Source organism: Pelophylax lessonae (assembly GCF_965119305.1).
Source record: "Pelophylax lessonae genome assembly, chromosome: 3".
NCBI lineage: Eukaryota > Metazoa > Chordata > Amphibia > Anura > Ranidae > Pelophylax > Pelophylax lessonae.
Window position 1 is genome coordinate 185,534,705 of NC_138770.1, and position 22,658 is coordinate 185,557,362.

Sequence of the window (22,658 nt, forward strand, 5' to 3'; positions counted from 1 at the left end):
AATTCCCCCCAAAAAAGATGTAAAAAACAATTTTTTTTTAAATTTTTGGCCAATTTGTTTTCTGCTACCCATGTTTGGTAAAAAAAATCGCAATAAGCGTATTTTGATTGGTTTGCGCAAAAGTTATTGCGTTTACCAACTAAGGGAACGATTTATGTAATTTTTGGTGGTTTTTTTTTTAACGAGTAATGGCGGCGATCTGCGATTTTTTTTACAGGACTGCGACATTGCGGCGGACAGATCGGACCCTTGACTGACATTTTTGACACTTTTGGGGGTACCAGTGACATTACTGCAGTAATCAGTGCTATAAATATGCACTGTTACTGTAAAAATGACACTGGCAGGGAAGGGGTTAATTTTATTGGAGAGGGAGGGGTTAATGTATGCCTGGTGCTTACTGACATGTGGGGGGGGAGGTGACTGAGTGAGCCAGGGACAGATCGCATGATCAGCTATGCTGAACACTCCGATCTGTCACTCCCTGTCACTTAGGAGATCCGCCCGCTCTGTTTACACAGGCGGGCGGATCTCCAAACTGGATTCCCCGACGATCGGGGCAGAGCAGCGGCGATCGCCGCCGCTCCTCCCCTGGCCCGACTTCCGCTGTGAATGAAAACAGCGGGAGCGCGCCTCCGGCGGCGCGCGAGCGCAGCCTACAGGGGGAGGAGTCTAGCGACGTAGGTCTACGTAGTCAGACCTACAAGAGCCACTTTGCTGCAGTAGCAGCACAGTGGCTAGTGTTAAAGTGGTTAAGGACCAGGCCTATTTCTGACACTTGTTGTTTACAAGTTAGAAATCAGTATTTTTTGCTAGAAAATTACTTAGAACCCTCAAACATGATATATTTTTTTTTAGCAGAGACCCTAGAGAATAAAATGGAGATCGTTGCAATACTTTATGTCACATTGTATTTGACCAGCGGTCTTACAAATGCATTTTTTTTTTTAAAAATACACTTTTTTTTATTAAAAATAAGAAAACAGTAAAGTTAGCCCAATTTTTTTCTATAATGGGAAAGATAATGTTATGAGTAAATAGATACCCAACATGTCATGTTTCAAAATTGCACATGCCTGTGGAATGGCAACAAACATTGGTGCTTAAAAATCTCCGTAGGTGACATTTTAAAAATTTCTACAGGTTACCAGTTTAGAGTTACAGAGGAGGTTTAGGGCTAGAATTAATGCTCTCGCTCTAACGATCGTGACGATACCTCACGCGTGGTTTAGACACCGTTTACATATGTGGGCGCGATTTGTGTATGCGTTGGCTTCTGCGCGCAAGCTCGGAGGGATGGGGCACATTATATATTTTTTTTTCATTATTATTTATTTTACCTTTTATTTTTTGTTTTTACGCTGTCCCTTTAAAAAAAATTTTGGTCACTTTTATTCCTATTAAATGTCCCTTGTGATGGAAATAAGCAGGACAGGTCTTTTTTAATGTGAAATCTGGGGTCAAAAAGACCTCAGATCTCACGTCTACACTTAAAATTAAAAAAAAAAAAAATGTCATTTTTTTTTAGCATGAAAAAAATGGGCCCTTTAAGGCTTTTGGGCAAGGGCCCAGGTTGTTTTCCCCACTACCGACGGCTCCAACGGTGCCCCTCTCCTGCCGCCCATAAAAGTGATCCCGCGGTGAATCTGCTGCTGGGACCACTTTTATGTGAAAGAGGACCACCTGCCCTGTAAGAAAATACCGGGGTTATGGCAGCTATCTACTGCCATAACACCGGTATTTAATGTCAAAGTACTGACGTAAAACTGCCACGGGCGGTCTGAAAGATGTTAAAAAGATCTTTTAAAGTGGATGTAATCCCTGACTGCCCTAAATTGTTCAATGTGGTTATTTTTGCAATACAACGTGATCTTTATGCCCCAAAATACAAAAATGTCTGTTCTTCTACCATTTTCAGTTAAAGTATTCCCCGTCACGCGATTGCAATACCCATGCTTTGTGAAATTAATGGCGTGGGCATGTATAGAGCAGAGCTGCAGAGCATCATTTCCGGGGAGACTTTCCTATCAGAGCTCGTTTGTGAATGAGCATGAGCAAGCTGTGGCATGATCATGGATAGGGTGGGGCTGGGTGAATGGGGCTGGATAAAGCGTGACTGGCTGGCTGCGACCGACAACACTACTAGGAAGTATCAGTGAACAGCCACATTCGGCTGCACAGATCAAAGGTTGTCGGTCACATCCAGGAGGGTTTCTGTATGCCTTGGTTAGACAGTTTTTTCTAATCAGCCATTAGGCAATCCAAAAAGTGCATAATAAAAATAAAACTTTTTATGTTATCTTAAAATAAATGAAGGGTAGATTTAAATTTTTACCGGAATTTCACTTTAATTTTCCAACATCTACAGCAGGGGTAATGAATTAAAATTCAAGGAGGTCCGGTCGCTAAAATTTTCTTTGGGCCGAGGCGCGAATCTGAAGTCTGAGCTATGACTCAGAAAGATGGGCAAAACAAAACGTGTCCATCAGCGTTGCTCTTAACATAAAATATGCCCATTTGAGTGCCCCTTAACATAAAATATGCCCATTTGAGTGCCCCTTAACATAAAATGTGTCCATCAGCATGACCCTTAGCATAAAATTTTCCCATCAGTGTGACCCTTAACATAAAATAAGGGACACGCTGATGGGCACATTTTATGTTAGGGGGCACTCTGATGGGCACATTTTATGTTAGGGGGCACGCTGATGGGCACATTTTATGTTAGGGGGCACGCTGATGGGCACATTTTATGTTAGGGGGCATGCTGATGGGCACATTTTATGTTAGGGGGCACTCTGATGGGCAAAACAAAACATTTAAATCAGCGTTGCTCTTAACATAAAATATGCCCATCAGAGTGTCCCTTAACATAAAATATGCCCATCAGAGTGCCCCTTAACATAAAATATGCCCATCAGCATGTCCCTTAGCATAAAATAAGGGGCACGCTGATGGGCACATTTTATGTCAAGGGAGCACTCTGTTGGGCACATTTTTTTTTTTTTTTTTTATGGGGCACTCTAATGAGCAGAATAAAATATGGCAAAATATGCCAGTCTGCACACTAATGCTTGTGCAGCTATTCTCCCCTAAAATGTGCTCCACATACCTGAACTGCAGCCAGGAGCTGAGCCAAAAGCCACGAACAGGGGGGCGGGGCGTGCACATAGTGTCACGCCCTAGCTCGCTGCCCGAGTGTGAGGGAGCCGCAGTCAGGAGCAGGGGGCGGGACGCGCGCGTGACGTCACGCCCCCTACTCGCGGCCCGACAGGACACCGGCTGTGAGGGAGCCGGGAGCCGCAGCGAGGAGGGGACTGAAGGACTCAACCTAGGTAGCGGGCTCGCGGTCCGGGCGGAAGCATCGCGCGGGCCGCCAATGGACCGCGGGCCGCCATTTAGTGACCGCCGAACTACAGTATATTTAGAACTCTGGGATGAATACCGTTGGGTCCCATTGCTTTATAAAGCTTTAACTGAGCCAGTTCCTCTGTGACTTCTGTTTCCAGAAATCCTAAAAATAAATGAATTTTTTCAATTTTTTTACACTTCTCTGTCAGCTACACTTCCTGTGTCCTTGAATCTCCTATATGCTGATTTTTCTCACTTTACTATCCTAGTTACCTCTTTAGTGAACCATATTGGTTGGAAAAAATGTTAATAAAACTAAAATAACAACCATGTTATACTTACCTGCTCTGCATAGTGGTTTTGCTCAGAGTAGCCCCGATCCTCCTCTTTTCAGGTCCCCCCTTGCACTCTGGGCCCCTCCCCCTTGCCGAGTGCCCCCATAGCAAGCCTTTTGCTGTGGGGACACTCATGCATGCTCTTTCCCGCGCCGGGTCTCTGCATCCATAAGACACAGAGTGCGCAGCTCAGCCCTGCCCCCTGCTCCTGCCTCACTGGCTGTGGGTGACAGCAATGGGATCCAATGGGAGAGCCCCTGGTCTCGTGCACATCGCTGAATCAAGATCAGCTTAGGTAAGTATTAGGGGGGGGGTGAGGGAGAGCTGTACACCAAAGGTTTTTTACCTTTATGCATAGAATGCATGAAGGTAAAAAAACGTCAGCCTTTACAACCACTTTAAACAGTTATTGTTTTAATATAAAACTAAAGACATTGGGGATTAATGGAACCCACATTTTCTCCCACCTCAACATCAGACAATTAATCTCCATTTGTCAGTAATAGGTCTAGAATATGATCACCTAGGGTTGGGCTTTTTACTGACTGTTTCAGAGAAACCCTATTCATTGCCTCCATTACATCCCCCATCCTCTTTGCTTATGTTTATCTTCAGTTGTTTGGCTGTCAGAGGTACAATGACCCTGTAAGGCCCCGTTCACATTGCCGCGATCCGACTTGGGGGGGCGACCTCTGAGGTTGCGGTGCGAGCAGCGCGCCGCGACCTCGGACCGGCCGCCACAGACTTCATAACATTGAAGTATATGGCGGTCGCCTCCGGGTCGCCCCAAAGAAGCTCCGGACCCTTTTTCTAAGTCGGAGCGACTTGTGTCGCTCCTATTAGAACGGGTCCGCAGCTTCCCTATGGAAGGCGACCTACGGCGACCTGTGAGGCGACCAGGTCACCTCACAGGTCGCCTTAGTGTGAACGGGGACTAAAACAGTTTTTGCATTTTTGTATTTATTAATTATTTCGGGGTTTGTTTGCTATCAGGTTTGATATATGTATATATATATATATATATATATATATATATATATATATATATATATAGGATTTAGCACAGCTGTTCTACATTATTTTATATTTCCAAGACCTATTTTGAGTTCTTATTGTAAAGCCTTTTAATTGGTAATTTTATGCCTTGTCATTACATATTTTCATGATTACAGTATATTTATTATACATATATTTAGATTCTTCCTCTAGTTTCTGTATGCTGCACACACATTTCCAATTGTACAGTCTGCTAAGTTTAGATGAAATTGTACTGCAATCTAAATGGGTGACTTTATTCTCAATATATTCATACATTTGGGTGTGGTTTTTAAAGGAGACAAACACAACTAGTATTGGCTCCTGTAAACAATGCACTAGACAAGGACACCCAGGAACTGGTTTATCCTGCACTTTTATTCAGCAGTGCAACAGTTTAGTGTAGAAGGGCTTTGTACACCAAGCCCATAACATACATCAAAACATCTGCTTGTCCGAGCTACTTAGACCCCTTTCACAGGGGCTTTCTGATCAGGTCCACCTCTCAGTTTTTTAGCCGGATCTGATCAGTTGCTTTATTCACCCCTATGAGGCAGCGGATGTCAGTGGTGACATGTCTGCTGACACCCGCTGCTATCCGATCCGATCCTGTCCATGAAATCCAGACAGATGGTAACCCTATTTTCCATCTGTCTGTCGGATCGGATGAAAACAGACAGGCTGGCTGTTTTCATCCGATCTCCCCAAAGAGGAGAGCCGGGCTCTGACAGGTCACGCTCAGTGTGCAGACGGACCGTTATCTGCCTGCTCAGTGGGGATCAGCTGATCGATCCCCCGTTGAGCAAAGCGGAGTCTGCTAGGCGGAATGCCTGTGTGAAAGGACCCTAACTAAATTTAGGTCAGTTCTTGACTAACAGGGTGCCCCATAATGAGTTGGCAGATATTGGGAGCTGTCTGAGCATCTGTCAGTGCAAAACCTGTGGACAACTGAAAATAATTAATGAGGACTGAACAACAGGTAAGATGTGGACCTAGGACCGAAGGCTTTATCTGATAAAACTGATTTGAGAATACAAAAATTTTGTTCACTCCATACCAGAATAAAATCCTGGAGCCCCTCACCATGTGTAGATGATAAACGTAAAGTGTCACTAAACCGACATCATAAAAAAACTTTCAGTACCTTACATGCTGTTCATACTCACTCAGTCACTCTGAGATTAGTTTTCTATATTCCTCAAAAAACCTGGTTGATCTTGCTGTTCTCTATCTCCCACCTCTGTCCAAGTCCCCAGTGCAACTAGGGATTTTGCAGAGCAATGTTGGAAGCTCTGAACATGCTCAGTTTTTATACTGAGCATTTACTCCCTATCACATCTAAACCCACCCATGTGACTATAGAGTCACACATGTTGGTGTATATACAGTGGTGAATAGAAGCTCTTCCTGCCACTGTTTCTCTACAGACATGCTGAAAATGATCTGGGTCATGTGACAACTGTTTATCAATTAGGAAAGAAGTACAAACATAATATACAGTACTTACCTGCTCTGTGCAGTAGTTTTGCACAGAGCAGCCCAGATCCTCCTCGTCTCGGGTCCCCTGCTGGCGCTCCTGGCCCCTTCCTCCTACCCAGCTGCTGTTTTGTGTGTCAATTCAGACACGGAGCTGTTGCTCGGCCCCACCCCCCCCCCCTCTCCTCTTTGGCTCACTGACTTTGTTTAACAGCAGTGGGAGCCAATGGCGCCCGCTACTGTCTCAGCCATTGAGGAGGGAGAGTCACGGACAACCAAGGCTCTCGTGGACATCACTGGATCGAGATGGGGCTTGGGTAAGTATTAGGGAGTTGAGGGGGGCTGCTGCACACAGGGTTTTTTATCTTAACCACTTCAGCTCAGGAAGGTTTACTTCCTTTTATGACCAGGCCATTTTTTTTGTGATACAACGCTGCGTTACTTTAACTGACAATTGCAGGGTCGTGTGACACTGTACCCAAATAAAATGTCTGTCCTTTTTTCCCACAAATAGAACTTTCTTTTGTTGGTATTTGATCACCTCTGTGGTTTTCATTTTTTGCACTATAAAAAAAAAAAGGCCGACAATTTTGGGGGGAAAAAATATATATATTTTACTTTCTGCTATAAAACCATCCAATAAAAAAATGCAAAAAATCTAATTTCTTCATTAATTTAGGCCAATATGTATTCTGCTACATATTTTTCGTAAACAAAATCCTAATAAACGTATATTGATTGTTTTTCACAAAAGTTATAGCATTTACAAACTATGGGATATTTTTATGGAATTTTTATATATTTTTTTTTGTACTAGTAATGGCGATCAGCAAATTATAGCAGGACTGCGATTTTGCTGTGGACATATTAGACACTAAGGGGTTTATTTACTAAAGCTGGAGAGTGCAAAATCAGTCTCACTTCTGCAGAGAAACCAATCAGTTTCCAGGTTTTATTGCCAAAGCTTAATTGAACAATCTGGGGTTAGAGGCTGATTGGTTTCTCTGCAGAAGTGAGACTGATTTTGCACTCTCCAGCTTTAGTAAATTAACCCCTAAGTGACACTTTTGACACTTTTTTGGGGAACCAGTGACACCAACACAGTGATCAGTGCTAAAAATATGCACTGTCGCTGTACTAATGACACTGACAGGGAAGGGGTTAACATCAGGGGTAATCAAAGGGTTAAATGTGGTCCTAGGGAGTGCTTACTAACTGTGGGAGATGGGCTTGTACCGTGAGAAGGCAGAGATCTGTGTTCCTGCTTCGCAGAAACACAGGATCACTACCCCCCCCCCCTTCTCACAGAACAGCGATCTGCTTTGTTTACAAAGGCAGACTGCCGATCTGCTACTCTCAGGAACGGGATCGAGTCCCAGACCTGGAAGTGCAGAATATATACAGTGTACGGTTGGCAAGCTGTTATTGCATAGAATGCATTAAGATTAAAAAAAAAAACCTTCTGCCTTTAGCACCATTTTAAACACTTGGTGTTTAGTATTATTTAAGTGACACATATACACTGTCCACAATCCTGCCAGACTGTGCCTCACAGGTTCCATCAAACAGCAGTTGGAAAAAACATAGAAACATAGAAACATAGAATGTGTCGGCAGATAAGAACCATTTGGCCCATCTAGTCTGCCCAATATATCTGAATCCTATGAATAGTCCCTGGCCCTATCTTATATGAAGGATAGCCTTATGCCTATCCCATGCATGCTTAAACTCCTTCACTGTGTTTGCAGCTACCACTTCTGCAGGAAGGTTATTCCATGCATCCACTACTCTCTCAGTAAAGTAATACTTCCTCATATTACTTTTAAACATTTGCCCCTCTAATTTAAAACAGTGTCCTCTTGTGGTAGTTTTTCTTCTTTTAAATATGCTCTCCTCCTTTACCGAGTTGATTCCCTTTATGTATTTAAAAGTTTCTATCATATCCCCTCTGTCTCTTCTTTCTTCCAAGCTATACATGTTAAGGTCCTTTAACCTTTCCTGGTAAGTTTTTTCCTGCAATCCATGTACTAGTTTAGTAGCTCTTCTCTGAACTCTCTCTAGAGTATCTATATCCTTCTGGAGATATGGCCTCCAGTACTGCGCACAATACTCCAAGTGAGGTCTCACCTTATTAGATCTAAGTGGATCTTAAAAAGATCAATTTCCTTTTTTCAGTTTTTTTAAAGTAGCTTGCATTTTAATTGTAATAATATTTATACCATTCATTCATAGTATATCTGCATAGCAGCAATGCCATTTTCAGAAGAAGTCAGCAATGTCAATCTCTAGATTCTTTTGGCACAGGTTTTATTTAAGGCCTATGGAGATTGTATCGCTCTCTCAGAAGAATGATAGACTAGAGATATGGCAAAGCACAGTACTATTACAGTTTTATTTATACTGCACAGATTTAGTGAAACTTTTTCCTTGTATGCTAGAAACAGGTTAATAAGTAAAGATGTATCTACATGCTTCTGCAGACTAAACCGTTTTTCCTGTTTGTTCCTTTACAGAGTCTTATGCTTGGATCAGAATGTGCACTTCAGAAGACATAGCAGACAGTCTTCACGGAGAGAGCCTTCTCTGTAGTCTAAATGAACAGCGTATGCAAGGTTTCTTGTGTGACGTTACCATTGTGGTTGAAGATACTAAATTCAAAGCACACAGAAATATACTGGCAGCCTCCAGCCTGTACTTTAGAAACCATTTTCGGAGCCAGAGTATATTAATCCAGGGACATGTCTTGGAGCTAAATGACTTGAAAGCAGACACATTTACTGAGATATTGAACTTTATTTACAGCTCAAAGATTGCTGTGAAGAAAAAGGAGACCCTGACTGATCTTGTAGATGCTGGTAAAAAGCTAGGCATAACCTTTTTAGAAAACATCAAAGCTTCCAAAAAGTCTACTGCGGTTGCTTGCTCAACTGAACCTGAAGGAAATGTGCCACCTGCTTTTTATCGAGGAGAAAACGGACTGAAATCTGAGAGTGTGGACAAAAAGGGAGATGACCCGGCTATTGCTAATGGACCAAGAATCACCAATGCCTTTTCTATTTTGGAAACTGAAGTCAATGGCTTCTCTCCTCTGGATCTAAGAGCAAATTTTAAAAAGAGCACAGGCCCCACTGAAGAGGCGCACAGTGGTGGTAACTGTGAGAATGGTGTCTGCAATGATGGAGAGGCAGTAAACACTTTGGCTGAGCACTCCTATGCAGTGTCTTCTGGTGATACATCATACAAAAGAGACTCTGTATTTGACCATGGCAATAAAGGTAGCCATACAAGGGATCAGGAATGCACAACTCCTGGTACAGTTACTACCAACCAGGAGACCAAGTCAGCCAACAGCATGCCGGTGTTAGAACCTCAGTGTGTTAACCCACAAGCAGTCATTCAGACTTGTACCTCTAATAGTGTGAGTTGCTCTTCTGAGAAAACCACCAACCAAACTGAATTCTACAGCCAAAGGGAAGATGAAAGCACCTTACCACAACATCCCCCTGGTAACCCACCTGCCACCCAATCTTTCTGTGATGCTGGTCTATATCCTCTTCCTAAAAAGCACCATGTGACTTTACACTGCAAAAACTGCAGCAAAGAATTTGCACACTTTAAACGCCTACAGCGGCATGAACAAATCTGTTTTAAGGTTGTGCACATGGACAGAGATTTGAGGATACCTAACAATCTTTCTCAAGGTGCCTCAACAGAGAACTACTGCACTCCTACAGAATCTACAACTAATCAGAATGCTCTGACAAACGGCTCCTCATCTGCAACAGACCACTTTGTTAAAATAGTAGATGATAAAATATTTTATGTCTGCATTGTATGCAAAAGAAATTATTTAACTCTATCCAGTCTTCGACGGCATTCAAATGTCCACTCATGGAGGAAGTCATACCCTTGCCATTATTGCAACAAGGTATTTGCCTTAGCGGAATATAGAACCAAACATGAAATCTGGCACACTGGGGACCGAAGATATCAGTGCATATTTTGCCTAGAAACATTCATGACTTACTACATCCTTAAAAATCATCAGAAATCTTCCCATGGCATTGACCCAAGACTGGGGGTGGGAAGTAAAGCAAACAGGGGCCTCAAGCCAAGCATCTATCCTTACAAACTATATAGACTTTTACCCATGAAGTGCAAAAGACCTCCACTGAAAACCCCTAGAACAGCTTCAGCAGCACACTTCCAAGTTCAAAATTCCTTTACCACACCCACAGTTGTTCAGAATGCTCTCAATTCACAACCATTCTCTTTGAATAGCCAGGAGCCATTTTCTAGCACACTAGATGCTCCATCACAAAGTATGACAGATTCAGCAACGACCCAGGAGACTTGGCCTTTTGATATAACACAATCTGACAAAAACACAAATGTCTTGACTGTTAGTAAAGTTAATTCTCCTTCACATGTTTCCGCTTTAACATTGAAGCAGAGTGGCAGTGCACCTGGTCCGCAATTTAATGAAAATCAGAATATTCCATCTGTTATTAATGCTAGCAATTCTGCACCCTCGGTGATAATGCACAGCAGCAGAGTTTCCTCTGTGATAATGCATGGAAATGCAATAACTGGTACAGCAACTGCAAATGGGATAGGGATGAATCCCAGCCGAACCATTGTTTCACCAGAAAAAGATACCAACCAAGAAAGTAACCTTGAGGCAACCGAGGCAAATACAGAGGTTCAATCCCCCATTGGGTACAAAAATGGTGATGCTCATCAGGATGAGCGGGAATTATCTCTTCCTGCACCTTCATCTAAAAATAATAAAAGTGTTATTCGTGAAGGGAATAAAACAGAAACATACATAGCCAAACCAGCCCTACCGGGAACTCTTGTCAATAGTGGAATTGCTCCTCTTTGCCAAATCACAGTAAAAATTGGAAGTGAAGCTTTGGTGAAAAGGCAAATCTCTGGGTCATCTCTGTTCTTCAGGAAAAGTGGAAGACCAAAGCATGCAGAGCCTGAGAAAGCATGGCTGGATTCAGATGATGACAAGAAAGAAAGATGCTCCATTCGGCTTCGGAGATCAGATAGTCTCCAAATGGAGGAAATGTGTGATGATGCTAGTGATCAAGATGTGTCTGACAAACCATGGAGACCTTACTACAACTATAAGCCCAAAAAGAAATCAAAGCACTTTAAGAAATTCAGGAAATTGAAGAAAAGAAAAAAACACAGTAGACCCAGGCCTACTGACGGGAATGTAAGTGAAGTTGACACAAAATGCTCATCTGGGGAGGCCATTGACGAAAATACAAATGATGCAGAAGACTCTCCAGAAGCATTTGATTTTGAATGTTCTCCCGAAAAATCAGATGAACAGGAAAAGACAGCTGAACAGGAGGAGGAAGTTGAGCAAGGAATGCCTGCTACACAATGGCAAATAGACACTAAGGATTCCTTTTGTGAACTGTGTCAAAAATCCTTTAGAAATCCTTCAACACTGAAGGTTCACATGCGTTGTCATACTGGAGAGAAGCCTTACTCATGCAAGGTATGTGGAAAATGCTTCTCCTTTCCTGGGAACTTAAGCAAGCATGAACGTATCCATCAGGTTGGAAAAAACCTCACGTGTCAATATTGCAAAAAGACATTTTTGTTGCATAAAACTTTGAAAAAACATGAAAGGATTCACACTGGAGAAAAAATGTATGACTGTAAGTTCTGCTCGCAGCAATTTCTCTACCTTACTTCAAGAAACAATCATGAGCAAAAACATTTAGAAGAGCAGAGTGAAAAGGGGTTTGTTTGTGTCCAGTGTTCCAAAGTTTGCAAGACTGCTGCCGCCCTTGTGATGCACCAAAAGAAACACTATTTCAGGGGACTAAAGCATAGGGAGCGAAAAGACTTACAACCATCTGCTGCAGAAATATGCACCTGGGGTGGTGTTGCAAGTAGCATTTGTAATGAACCTAAAACGACTGGGGAAAGGAGATCTGTAAGCATGCCTGAAAGTTTTCCTCCTTCCTTTGATGACTGTGAGGCTCCACTGTTGTCTTACAGCAGTGGTGTTACAGAGGTCATACCCCATAATGTTTGCACTCCAAGCCCTGTAGAGAATGTAAGTGCCATTGGGGAAACTGACTCCAGTCATTTCATGACTCCACCTCCACTACCACCTGTTGCATTACACAGCAGTGTCCTAATGGAGGTCCCCAAGGGCTGGAAGCATTGGAAAACAAGGCACTATAACCTGGAGGAAAATTTGAACTCTGATCATTCTTCCTTAAAAGAGAGCACTAAGACTTTCACAGAATTAAAGACGATGACAAGTTTTGATAACCCATTTGTCCCGTAGATGATTGTGGTGAAACATTTTAAAACAAAAAATCACAAGCTATTTTTTGTTCATTAACTCTTTTGTTGCTAACGGACAGTTACAGGCCCATAGCAGCATACACGGTTTAAAGGACCAAGTTATTCTAAAACAAAGAGTTTATGTATAGACAGTGTACTAATAGCATTCACAAATATATATGTGTAAAGGTTCACAAATCTGTACAGAAATTAAGATCTTTTAACCCCCTTGAGGCTGCAATTTGAAGATAAAGGATGTTATGCCATGACAGGATTCTTCAACCTCATTACTGGACACAAATTATTTTCTGTATAGCAAAATATCATGATACAGTTTTCATCTAAGATATTTTAAATTCTTATAAGCTCCACATTTTTCCATATTTATTAGTGAATGTTATTAAAACACTTTTATATAAAAGAGCTAGTACATTTTAGTTTATTGGCCCTTTAATAAAACATCAAGTGTTCATAAGTGTTAGTTTCCCTGAGCTGTACATCTTTGCACTAGTTCTATGTATAAATGTCAGCTTATTACATGTGTTCTTGCTAGCAGTTAGCCGAGCAACACGTTCTGTACAGTTTGTAGTACAATATAAGTTTGTTAAAGTGGCAGCCACTTATTGCGCTTACCAGGGGACCCACATAAACAAGAGATTCCCTTCCCTCCTAATGAAGTGTACTTTGTTCTTAAGATGTTTGATAAAATCGATAATAAAACATAAATAAAATATCAGTGTCATATAGCACTCCTCAGCAGTGATTACACAAGTACTCCTTGACCGTCCATGCTCACTTAGATATTTTAATGCTTAATGAGGGTATTTTTGTGTGGACTGCTTCTTTAAATGCTATATATTATACTACACACAGAAAGCACTGTACAGCATTATATACTGTAATTATTGTGTTATTTAGGAAACAGCTCATTGCAACCAGGGACAAAAGAAAGAATTATGTATTGTACAACTAAACAGTTTATAACACATAGTAAATTACATTGTTAACACAATTAAACAAAATATCATCATTTGTGAATTGCCAGTTCAAAAAATAACAAGCATTCTGTGACGTTAATATTGGATATTAAAGCAAATAGATTATAACTGTAAAAAAAAAAAAAAAAATGAACGTTAATTTTGTCTATGCAACCAAAGGATGTTTTTACTTTTTTTATAATTAAAAAGGATTTCCGTTTTAGAAGGTATCTTCCATAAGCTTTTGGCAGGTCCATGTAGTAACATATAGGGGTCTCCACCTCTTGCAACTTCCAGGAAACTGGTATTTGGGGTTTTAACTGAGAGTCATCTGCTAGTGAAATCTTGGATTGCAAAACACTTATTCTGGTACAGTAATACTCTTTGAGCACCAATTCATCTGACTGCGGGACCCAAGTTAATGTAAATAAAACCAAGAAGAATGTCACTACAGTGCTTACCTAAGGTTTGTGCTAGGGTCAGACCCCTATGTGCTATTGCTAGGGATGGTCAGTAGTAGATGGTAGATTTCTATTTTGACTTAAATCCAATCTAATTACTGATATATCTAAGTTTTGCTTCATATTTTTGAAAATGTTGTTATTAATAATATGCTCCATGTGTTGCTGGTGAGGATACATGCAGAATGGAGCTTGGGGTGTAATTTCTCAAGCTCTGAGTTGCATTTGTATTTGATGTGCAATCACCACAAGGCTTGAAGTTACTGTAAAGATTATACGGTGGTTACCAAATACACATGCTTTTCTTACTTGCTGTCAATGCTTCCAAAGAAAACTTACCATACAGAAAGATATTGGCAATCACCATAACAATTATTTCTACCTATTGTGGCTTCCTGCAGCTGCTTGGTGATCCTATGGCAAAAGCGCATCTGAAATGGTACCCTGAAGCCGATTTGTTTCTACTCTTAAAGTATACTTATGTTTACTTTAACATTCTAAACTGTTAACATACATGCGCAGAAGACACCTAGATGTACCTATATATGTCACAAGCTTCCCAAGGAGCCAATTACAGCAAGCTTAGGAGGGGGGAGTCCTTAGCCCTAGATAGCAGTAGCTGGTTTAATTTGCATAATGGCTGCCTTGGTTTTCTGGTATCCCTGTGCTGTCTATATCTTCTGTACATGTCTTATGACACTTTAGAATGATCCATTCCTTTAAATATAATTTTGGTGCCTTTATATTGGGTTTCCCTAGAGGAATCCTTTGGATCCCTTTTAACTCAAAAGCAGTTAGTCCCTACAGAGATATCTTCATTATAATTAATATGCAAATTTGGACTTTTAGCTAAAAGTTAACGGTATGTTCACCTACTCATGGTTGGCCTATCCCTCTGACCTGGGAGCATGTCTGCATAGTGCAGGTTTGCACAACTAAGTTGATCTCATCTTTGTGACCGTTCTGAGGTCATTCAAAAATACAAAACATGAGCAGTTCTGTAATGTGATGGACACGATTGACACACTGGCAGTTTCATCAGAATGCCATACTCGGGAATAGTTGGCTGTACCCAATGCTAAGAAACCTGAGTCTCGTAGAGAAGGATGGGGAAATAATTTTGCACAGGTGAGCCACTACTAGAATACATATTTTATATCTGGTAGTGGTTTTGCTAAATTCTGGTTCACTTTAATTATATGCCGGAATATATGGTTTAGGAATTTGAGTTGGCCTTTTTCTTAAAGACCTTTTTGTTTTAAAATCATGGTAAAAATAGTCAAACAGCCAAATTACATTTTCAGTGCAGTTAGATTTTTATTTATTTAAATAACGTTGTTAATAAGCTCCATAAAAAATTCTGGAAATCTTTGAAAACTTGTTGATTTTTGTTTTCATCTTGCTACAATACAAGCAAACTGTTGTCAGTTCATTAACTTTTTTTTTGTTTTTAAAACCATATCTTTATAGCGAAATATGTTGTAGATAGTTTCCTTATATGCAATAAATGAATTATCTTTTGACCAAGAACCAATTAATTCCTATCAACCACTATGGAGAAAATTTTTTACAAAAGTGCATTATTGAACATTGCAGAGAGGTGATAGCAGTATAGACATATATATATATATATTTAACTACAAAATGTTTTTATTGGTCTGTTATTATTTTGTTCAGATCTTCCTTCATTTTGTTCTGATATGTCATGTTTGTCATATAAAGACTGAATAGTAAGAAAATTTGTGGGATATCTTAAAAAGTTGGTCTGTTGTGTCTGTTTTTGAATTGCTAAAATTGATGAAGGTTTTGATTTTTTTCAGAAAAAAATGCAACCTATAAAAAAAATCACTTTCTCAAGGATACAACAGTTAGGGCCTGTTCGCTCCAGGGAGACCCACTGAAAGCACGGTCATTGGTGTGCACTGTTAGACAGTGTCAATGCCCCAATCCCAGCACGTCAAATTGTTTACTTTTTTTCACAGAACTTATCACAGCGGATTTGGCCTTGTCTGTACATTGGGGTTGCAATGGAAATAGCCACATCTGATGTGAATGGACTTTAAACTGCATTTGACATCACATTATGTTATGCTACCCTCACTGTGTGGTTCAGGTGCTCAGGAAACTCATCATAACCATGTTTACAGACATACCATTGTCCTTTGCATAAGGACTATTTATTATATACATAGTCACATAATCCCAAATTTTAGACCTTAAACCAGTTGACGACTGCCCTATAGCAGCTTTACTATATTTAGTATATATACATGATCCTGCACTTCCAGTATCGGGCGTGGGTTCACGCCACCAGCGACCCGCTCCCGCTGTGATATTACACAGCGGTAGTCGATCAGCGGGGTCCGCGGACTCGATGTTTGCCGGCACCCGCTGATCATTCGGTGCACAAACAGAATGGCATATGTATGAACAAGGGAGATTGCCATTCTGTCAGTACAGAAGGCATGGATCCTGTGTCTCTGCAAAGCAGGGACACCGATCCATGCCTTCTACTAGTAAAAGCACCTCCCACACTACACTAAACACTGGCTAGGCACACAGTTAATTCTTTTGATTGCCCCTGATGTTAAACCTTCCCAGCCAGTGTAATTAGTACAGTGACAGTGCATATTTTTAGCACTGATCACTGTATTAGTTTGTTGGATATGTTTTATAGCTGTAAGTAAAAAATATAGTTTTTTTTTTTTTTTCAAAATTGTTGGCTGTTTTTGGTTAAAGAGGAAGTAAACTCTGTGTCACGTACCTGGTCAGGGACCGAAATGCTGAGAGGGCTCCCCTTGCAACTAAGTGCAGTACACCCCTGAAGATAGTACAGGAGGTGCAGTGCCCAAAGAAGCACGGGTTGCCAGTAGAGCACTGAAGAACTGTGTAACGCTGAGCGCTCCGGTCCCTGCTCCTGGACCGGAGCGCTCGCGACACTCTGTCCCTGGATCCGTCGGGGACGCGGTCCGCGCTGCGAGGTGTCCCCGCGCGCGTCCCGCGTCCCAGGTCCACTCACCTGTGCCCGCTCCGGCTCTCTCCTCCGCTCCCCGCTCACGTGGTTCCTGGTGCGCGCGTCCCTGCTGTTTGAAATTTAAAGGGCCAGTGCACCAGTAATTGGTGCCTGGCCCAAACCTCCCTTTCTGTTTCCTATTTAAGTGACCTGTCCCTTCCTGCCCTTGCCGGATCTTTGTTGCCTCAGTGCCCTAGTGTAAGTGTTATTGGTGTATTCCCTTGCCTGTTGCCGAACCCTTTGCTAACGATTACTGCCTCTGAACCTGTGCTGCCTGACCTGACCTTTGCTACGTCTGACTATGCCTCTGCCTGTCCCTTTTGTACTACGCCTATCTCAGCAGTCAGTGAGGTTGAGCCGCTACCGAAGGACACGACCTGGTAGTTACCGCCGCAACAAGACCATCCCGCCTTGCGGCGGGCTCTGGTGAAAACCAGTAACTACTTAGAACCTGATCCTCCGGTACGGTCCACGACATTCCCTCACTTACACAGCGGATCCACTCCCTGCACCGCTCCTGCTACCAGTCCGGATCCTGACAGTAAGATCCGGCCATGGATCCTGCTGATGTGCCTCTGCCTAGTGTCGCGGACCTTACTGCAGTTGTGGCCCAGCAGTCGCAGCAGATCGCCCAGCAAGGTCAACAGCTGACACAGTTGACCGCCATGCTGCAGCAGCTTCTTCCAGCACAGCAGCAGCCGCACCCTCCGCCTGCACCTGCTTCACCACCGCAGCCTGTGGCCGCCGCCACTTATAGAGTCTGTCTGTCTATGCCGGCCAAGTACGACGGTGATCCCAAGTTGTGCCGCGGATTCTTATCCCAATGCTCCGGAGCGAGCCAAGGTGGCATTTGTCGTTAGCCTGCTTTCGGGGAAGGCCCTGGCCTGGGCTACACCTCTTTGAGACCGCAACGATCCTGCCATTGCAAGTGTCCAGAGTTTCTTTCAGGAATTCCGGAGTGCCTTTGAGGAGCCTGCCCGGGCTGCCTCAGCAGAGACTGCGTTATTGAACTTGTCCCAGGGGAGTTCCTCTGTCGTAGACTATGCTATCCGTTTCCGCACCCTTGCTTAGGAACTCTCCTGGAATAACGAGGCGCTCTGTGCTACCTTTAAGAAAGGCTTGTCCAGCGCCATAAAGGACGTCCTGGCCGCACGTGAAGTTCCTACCAACCTGAGTGACCTCATCCATTTGGCCACCAGGATTGACCTGCGTTTTGCTGAGCGATGAGAGGAACTGCTACAGGAAAAGGGAAGTGCTCGTCCCAGACGCTTTCCTCGTCTGGCTCCTATCTTCCAGCATCCACCGCAACCCTCTTCTGGGCCTCCCGCCGAGGAAGCCATGCAGGTGGATCGGTCTCGCCGTAGAGACGAGAACCTCTGTTTTTACTGTGCCAGTACTGAGCACTTTCTAAAGGACTGTCCTCTCCGTCCACCGTGTCAGGGAAACGCCCGCACCTAGTCAACGTGGGAGAGGCGTTGCTGGGTGTGAGTACCTCCTCTCCACGCCTTACTGTACCCGTGCAGATTTCCGTGTCCGCCAAGATCTCCTTTGCTGCCTCTGCCTTTCTGGATTCCGGTTCAGCCGGTAACTTCATTGACGCCTCGCTGGTGAACAAGTTCAACATCCCTGTGGTTCGTTTGCTGAAGTCCATCTTCATCTCCACAGTTAATGGAGAGAGACTCGACTGCATGGTGCAGTTCCGTACAGAACCCCTCCAGATGGACATCGGAGTCCTGCATTCCGAGCGATTGGAGTTTTTTGTGTTACCCCATTGCACCTCAGAACTCCTCTTGGGTCTGCCCTGGCTCCAGCACCATTGTCCCGTTCTGGATTGGACCTCCAGAGAGGTTCGAAGCTGGGGTCCGGCTTGTTTCGGCAGATGTCTCAAGCCGGTACGAGGCAAGTCTGCACCTATTATTTCTCCTCCTCCCGGTCTGCCTGAACCATATGCAGATTTTTCAGACGTTTTTTGCAGAAAACAAGGAGGTGTTGCCTCCACATAGGCCATATGATTGCCCCATTGACTTGCAACCTGGCACTATGCCGCCTAGGGGAAGAATCTATCCTCTCTCCCCCCCAGAGACTCTAGCCATGTCAGAGTATATCCAGGAGAACCTGCAGAGAGGGTTTATAAGGAAATCCTCTTCTCCTGCCGGAGCAGGATTCTTCTTTGTTGCTAAGAAGGACGGCACCCTTAGGCCTTGCATAGACTTTCGGGGTCTCAACAGCATTACTGTAAAGAACCGTTATCCTCTTCCCCTGATTACGGAACTCTTTGACCGGTTACAAGGCCCCAAGTACTTCACCAAGTTGGATCTCAGAGGGGCCTATAATCTTATTCGCATCCGAGAGGGTAATGAGTGGAAGACGGCTTTTAACACCCGAGACGGGCATTTTGAGTACTTAGTCATGCCTTTTGGACTCTGTAACGCTCCAGCGGTGTTCCAGGAGTTCGTTAACGACATTTTCCGAGACTTGCTCTATACCTGTGTTGTGGTGTATTTGGATGACATCCTCATCTTCTCTACTAACTTGGATCAACACCGTGCTCATGTCCGCTTAGTACTCTCCCGTCTCAGGAAGAACCGCCTCTGCGCTAAATTTGAAAAGTGCTTGTTCGACCGTACCAGTCTTCCCTTCCTGGGCTACATCATTTCCGCTAAGGGACTACAAATGGATCCTGCCAAACTGTCTGCCATCCTGGACTGGCCTCGTCCCTCTGGCCTTAAGGCCATCCAGCGATTCCTCGGATTCGCAAACTATTATAGACAGTTCATCCCGCATTACTCCACCCTTGTGGCACCAATTGTAGCCCTAACCAAGAAGGGGGCTAACCCGAAATCTTGGCCTCCCCAGGCCGAGAAGGCCTTCTGCGCTCTTAAATCTGCCTTTGCCACCGCCCCAGTTCTATCCAGACCGGATCCTACTAAGCCGTTCTACCTGGAAGTAGACGCCTCCTCCGTTGGTGCTGGTGCTTTGCTCATGCAAAAGACTCCGAGAGGCAAGTCGGTTACTTGCGGGTTTTTCTCTAAGACTTTCTCTCCCGCTGAAAGAAATTATTTGATTGGGGATAGAGAATTACTCGCCATCAAGCTGGCCTTGGAAGAGTGGCGGCACTTACTTGAAGGATCGGTACATCCCGTGAACATTTACACGGATCATAAAAATTTATCATACCTCCAGTCTGCTCAGAGACTAAATCCCCGCCAAGCTCGCTGGTCTCTATTTTTTGCCAGATTTAACTTCCGGATCCACTTTCGTCCAGCGAGCAAGAACTTCAGGGCCGATGCCCTCTCTCGTTCTTCTGATGTCACAGGAGAGGAAGTCAAGCCACAGCACATTGTGCCCCCGGAATGTCTGGTCACCGTGGCACCTGTAGACTTGTGTAACCTCCCTCCCGGAAAAACCTATGTTTCTCCCCGTCCTCGCCTAAAAGTTCTTAAGTGGGGACATTCTTCTCGCAGGACATCCTGGCGTCCAAAAGACTGTACAACTTATCTCCAGGAGATATTGGTGGCCATCCTTGGAGAAGGACATCTCTGAATTTGTGCAGTCCTGCTCTGTATGTGCCAGAGACAAAACCCCTCGCCAAAGACCCGCCGGCTTTCTCCAGCCACTTCCCATACCAGAGACCCCTTGGTCCAATATCGCGATGGACTTCGTTACGGACCTACCACCATCTCATGGGAAAACTATAATTTAGGTCGTCATAGATCGCTTCTCAAAGATGGCGCACTTCATCCCGTTGCCAGCCTTACCATCCGCGCCTCAGTTGGCCAAGCATTTCCTCCGACACATCTTCCTGTTACACGGCCTGCCTTCACATATTGTCTCCGATAGAGGAGTCCAGTTTGTGTCCAAATTCTGGAGGGCTCTTTGTGGACGGCTTAAAATCAAGCTGGATTTCTCTTCTTCATACCACCCCCAAACCAACGGACAAGTGGAGCGGGTCAATCAAATCCTGGGCGACTACCTTCGCCACTTTGTTTCCTCCCGTCAAGACGATTGGGTCGACCTCCTCCCGTGGCCGGAGTTTTCCTATAACCACAAAGACTCTTCCGCCACCAACAAGTCTCCCGTCTTCGTGGTTTACGGTCGTCATCCTCTGCCTCCTCTGCCGTTGTCCTTCTCCTCCGGTGTACCTGCAGTGGATGATCTGGTGCAAGACTTTTCTACCATCTGGTGTGAGACGCGCCTGTCCCTTTTACAGGCCTCATCCCGCATGAAAATCCAAGCGGACAAGAAACGTCGGCCTCCTCCTGTCCTGGTTCCTGGGGACAGAGTTTGGCTCTCCTCCAGGTACATTCGTTTCAGGGTTCCTAGTTACAAGCTTGGTCCTCGTCACTTGGGACCCTACAAGGTTAAGAAGAGGATCAATCCTGTGTGTTACCAACTCCATCTACCTTAAAATTCCCAACTGTTTTCATGTCTCCCTCCTCAAGCCTGTGGTTTTTAATCGCTTTTCCCCTAAGAATCTTCCTCCCACGCCTTTATCCGGTACCTCAGATGTCTTCTCCGTTCAGGAGATATTGGCCTCTAAATTGGTCAGGGGGAGAAGATATTTTTTGGTGGACTGGGAGGGCTGCGGTCCTGAAGAGAGATCCTGGGAGCCAGAGGAGAATATCTTGGACCGCAACCTCATCCTCAGGTTTCTGGGTACCAAAAAGAGGGGGAGACCAAAGGGGGGGGGTACTGTAACGCTGAGCGCTCTGGTCCCTGCTCCTGGACCGGAGCGCTCGCGACACTCTGTCCCTGCATAGGGCGCGCGCGTGCCGGCTGTTTGAAATTTAATGGGCCAGTGCACCAGTAATTGGTGCCTGGCCCAAACCTCCCTTTCTGTTTCCTATTTAAGTGACCTGCCCCTTCCTGCCCTTGCTGGATCTTTGTTGCCTCAGTGCCCTAGTGAAAGCGTTATTGGTGTATTCCCTTGCCTGTTGCCGAACCCTTTGCTAACGATTACAGCCTCTGAACCTGTGCTGCCTGCCCTGACCTTTGCTACGTCTGACTACACCTCTGCCTGTCTCTTTTGTACTACGCCTATCTCAGCAGTCAGTGAGGTTGAGCCGCTACTGAAGAACACGACCTGGTAGTTACCGCCGCAGCAAGACCATCCCGCGGCGGGCTCTGGTGAAAACCAGTAACTACTTAGAACCGATCCTCCGGTACGGTCCACGACATTCCCTCACTGACACAGCGGATCCACTCCCTGCACCGCTCCTGCTGGGACAGGCCAGATGCAGTCGGGCAGATGTCTCTCAGGAGCTCCAGAAGTACTTGGCAAAGGTGTACACAGGGGTGTTAAGCCTGTAGTGGAGGCAAGTAGAAGGAACAAGAGCAAGCCAAGGTCATACACAGGAGGGCAGATAAGTAGCAGGCAAATGGTAGCAAGTCTGTATTGCAAGCCGGGGTCATATACAGGTGATCAAGCAGTAGCAGAATTGGTAGAACAAGCCAGGGGGTCAAAACCAGGAGCAGAGATCAGACAGGTCAAGGGCAAACTGGGTCAACAACAGAAAATCCAAGGAGATATGCACAAAGGCTCAGAAACACAGGGAAGGCTGACAACAATCCAGCAATCTAGGTAATACAGCAGCAGTCTTTTATAGGCCAGAGAGTTGCCGCATCTGTCACATTTCGCATTCGCCAGGCTTGCGCCAGGGCGCACAGGGATGCACCAGATGCGTCCATT

At 44.3% G+C, this 22,658-nt stretch overlaps 1 protein-coding gene across 4 annotated transcripts in view; it reads left to right on the forward strand.

The window, feature by feature from the left end:
* ZBTB38 (zinc finger and BTB domain containing 38) overlaps positions 1 to 13,311 on the forward strand; it is a 68,581-nt gene extending 55,270 nt beyond the window's left edge. For all 4 annotated transcript variants that reach the window (XM_082249616.1, XM_082249617.1, XM_082249618.1 and 1 more), the window contains exon 2: positions 8,711 to 13,311. In XM_082249616.1, coding sequence (XP_082105742.1) covers positions 8,711 to 12,519 — 3,809 coding nt within the window. In that variant the 3' untranslated portion in view covers positions 12,520 to 13,311. The remainder of the gene's footprint in view (positions 1 to 8,710) is intronic.
* The last annotated feature ends 9,347 nt before the right edge of the window (positions 13,312 to 22,658 follow it).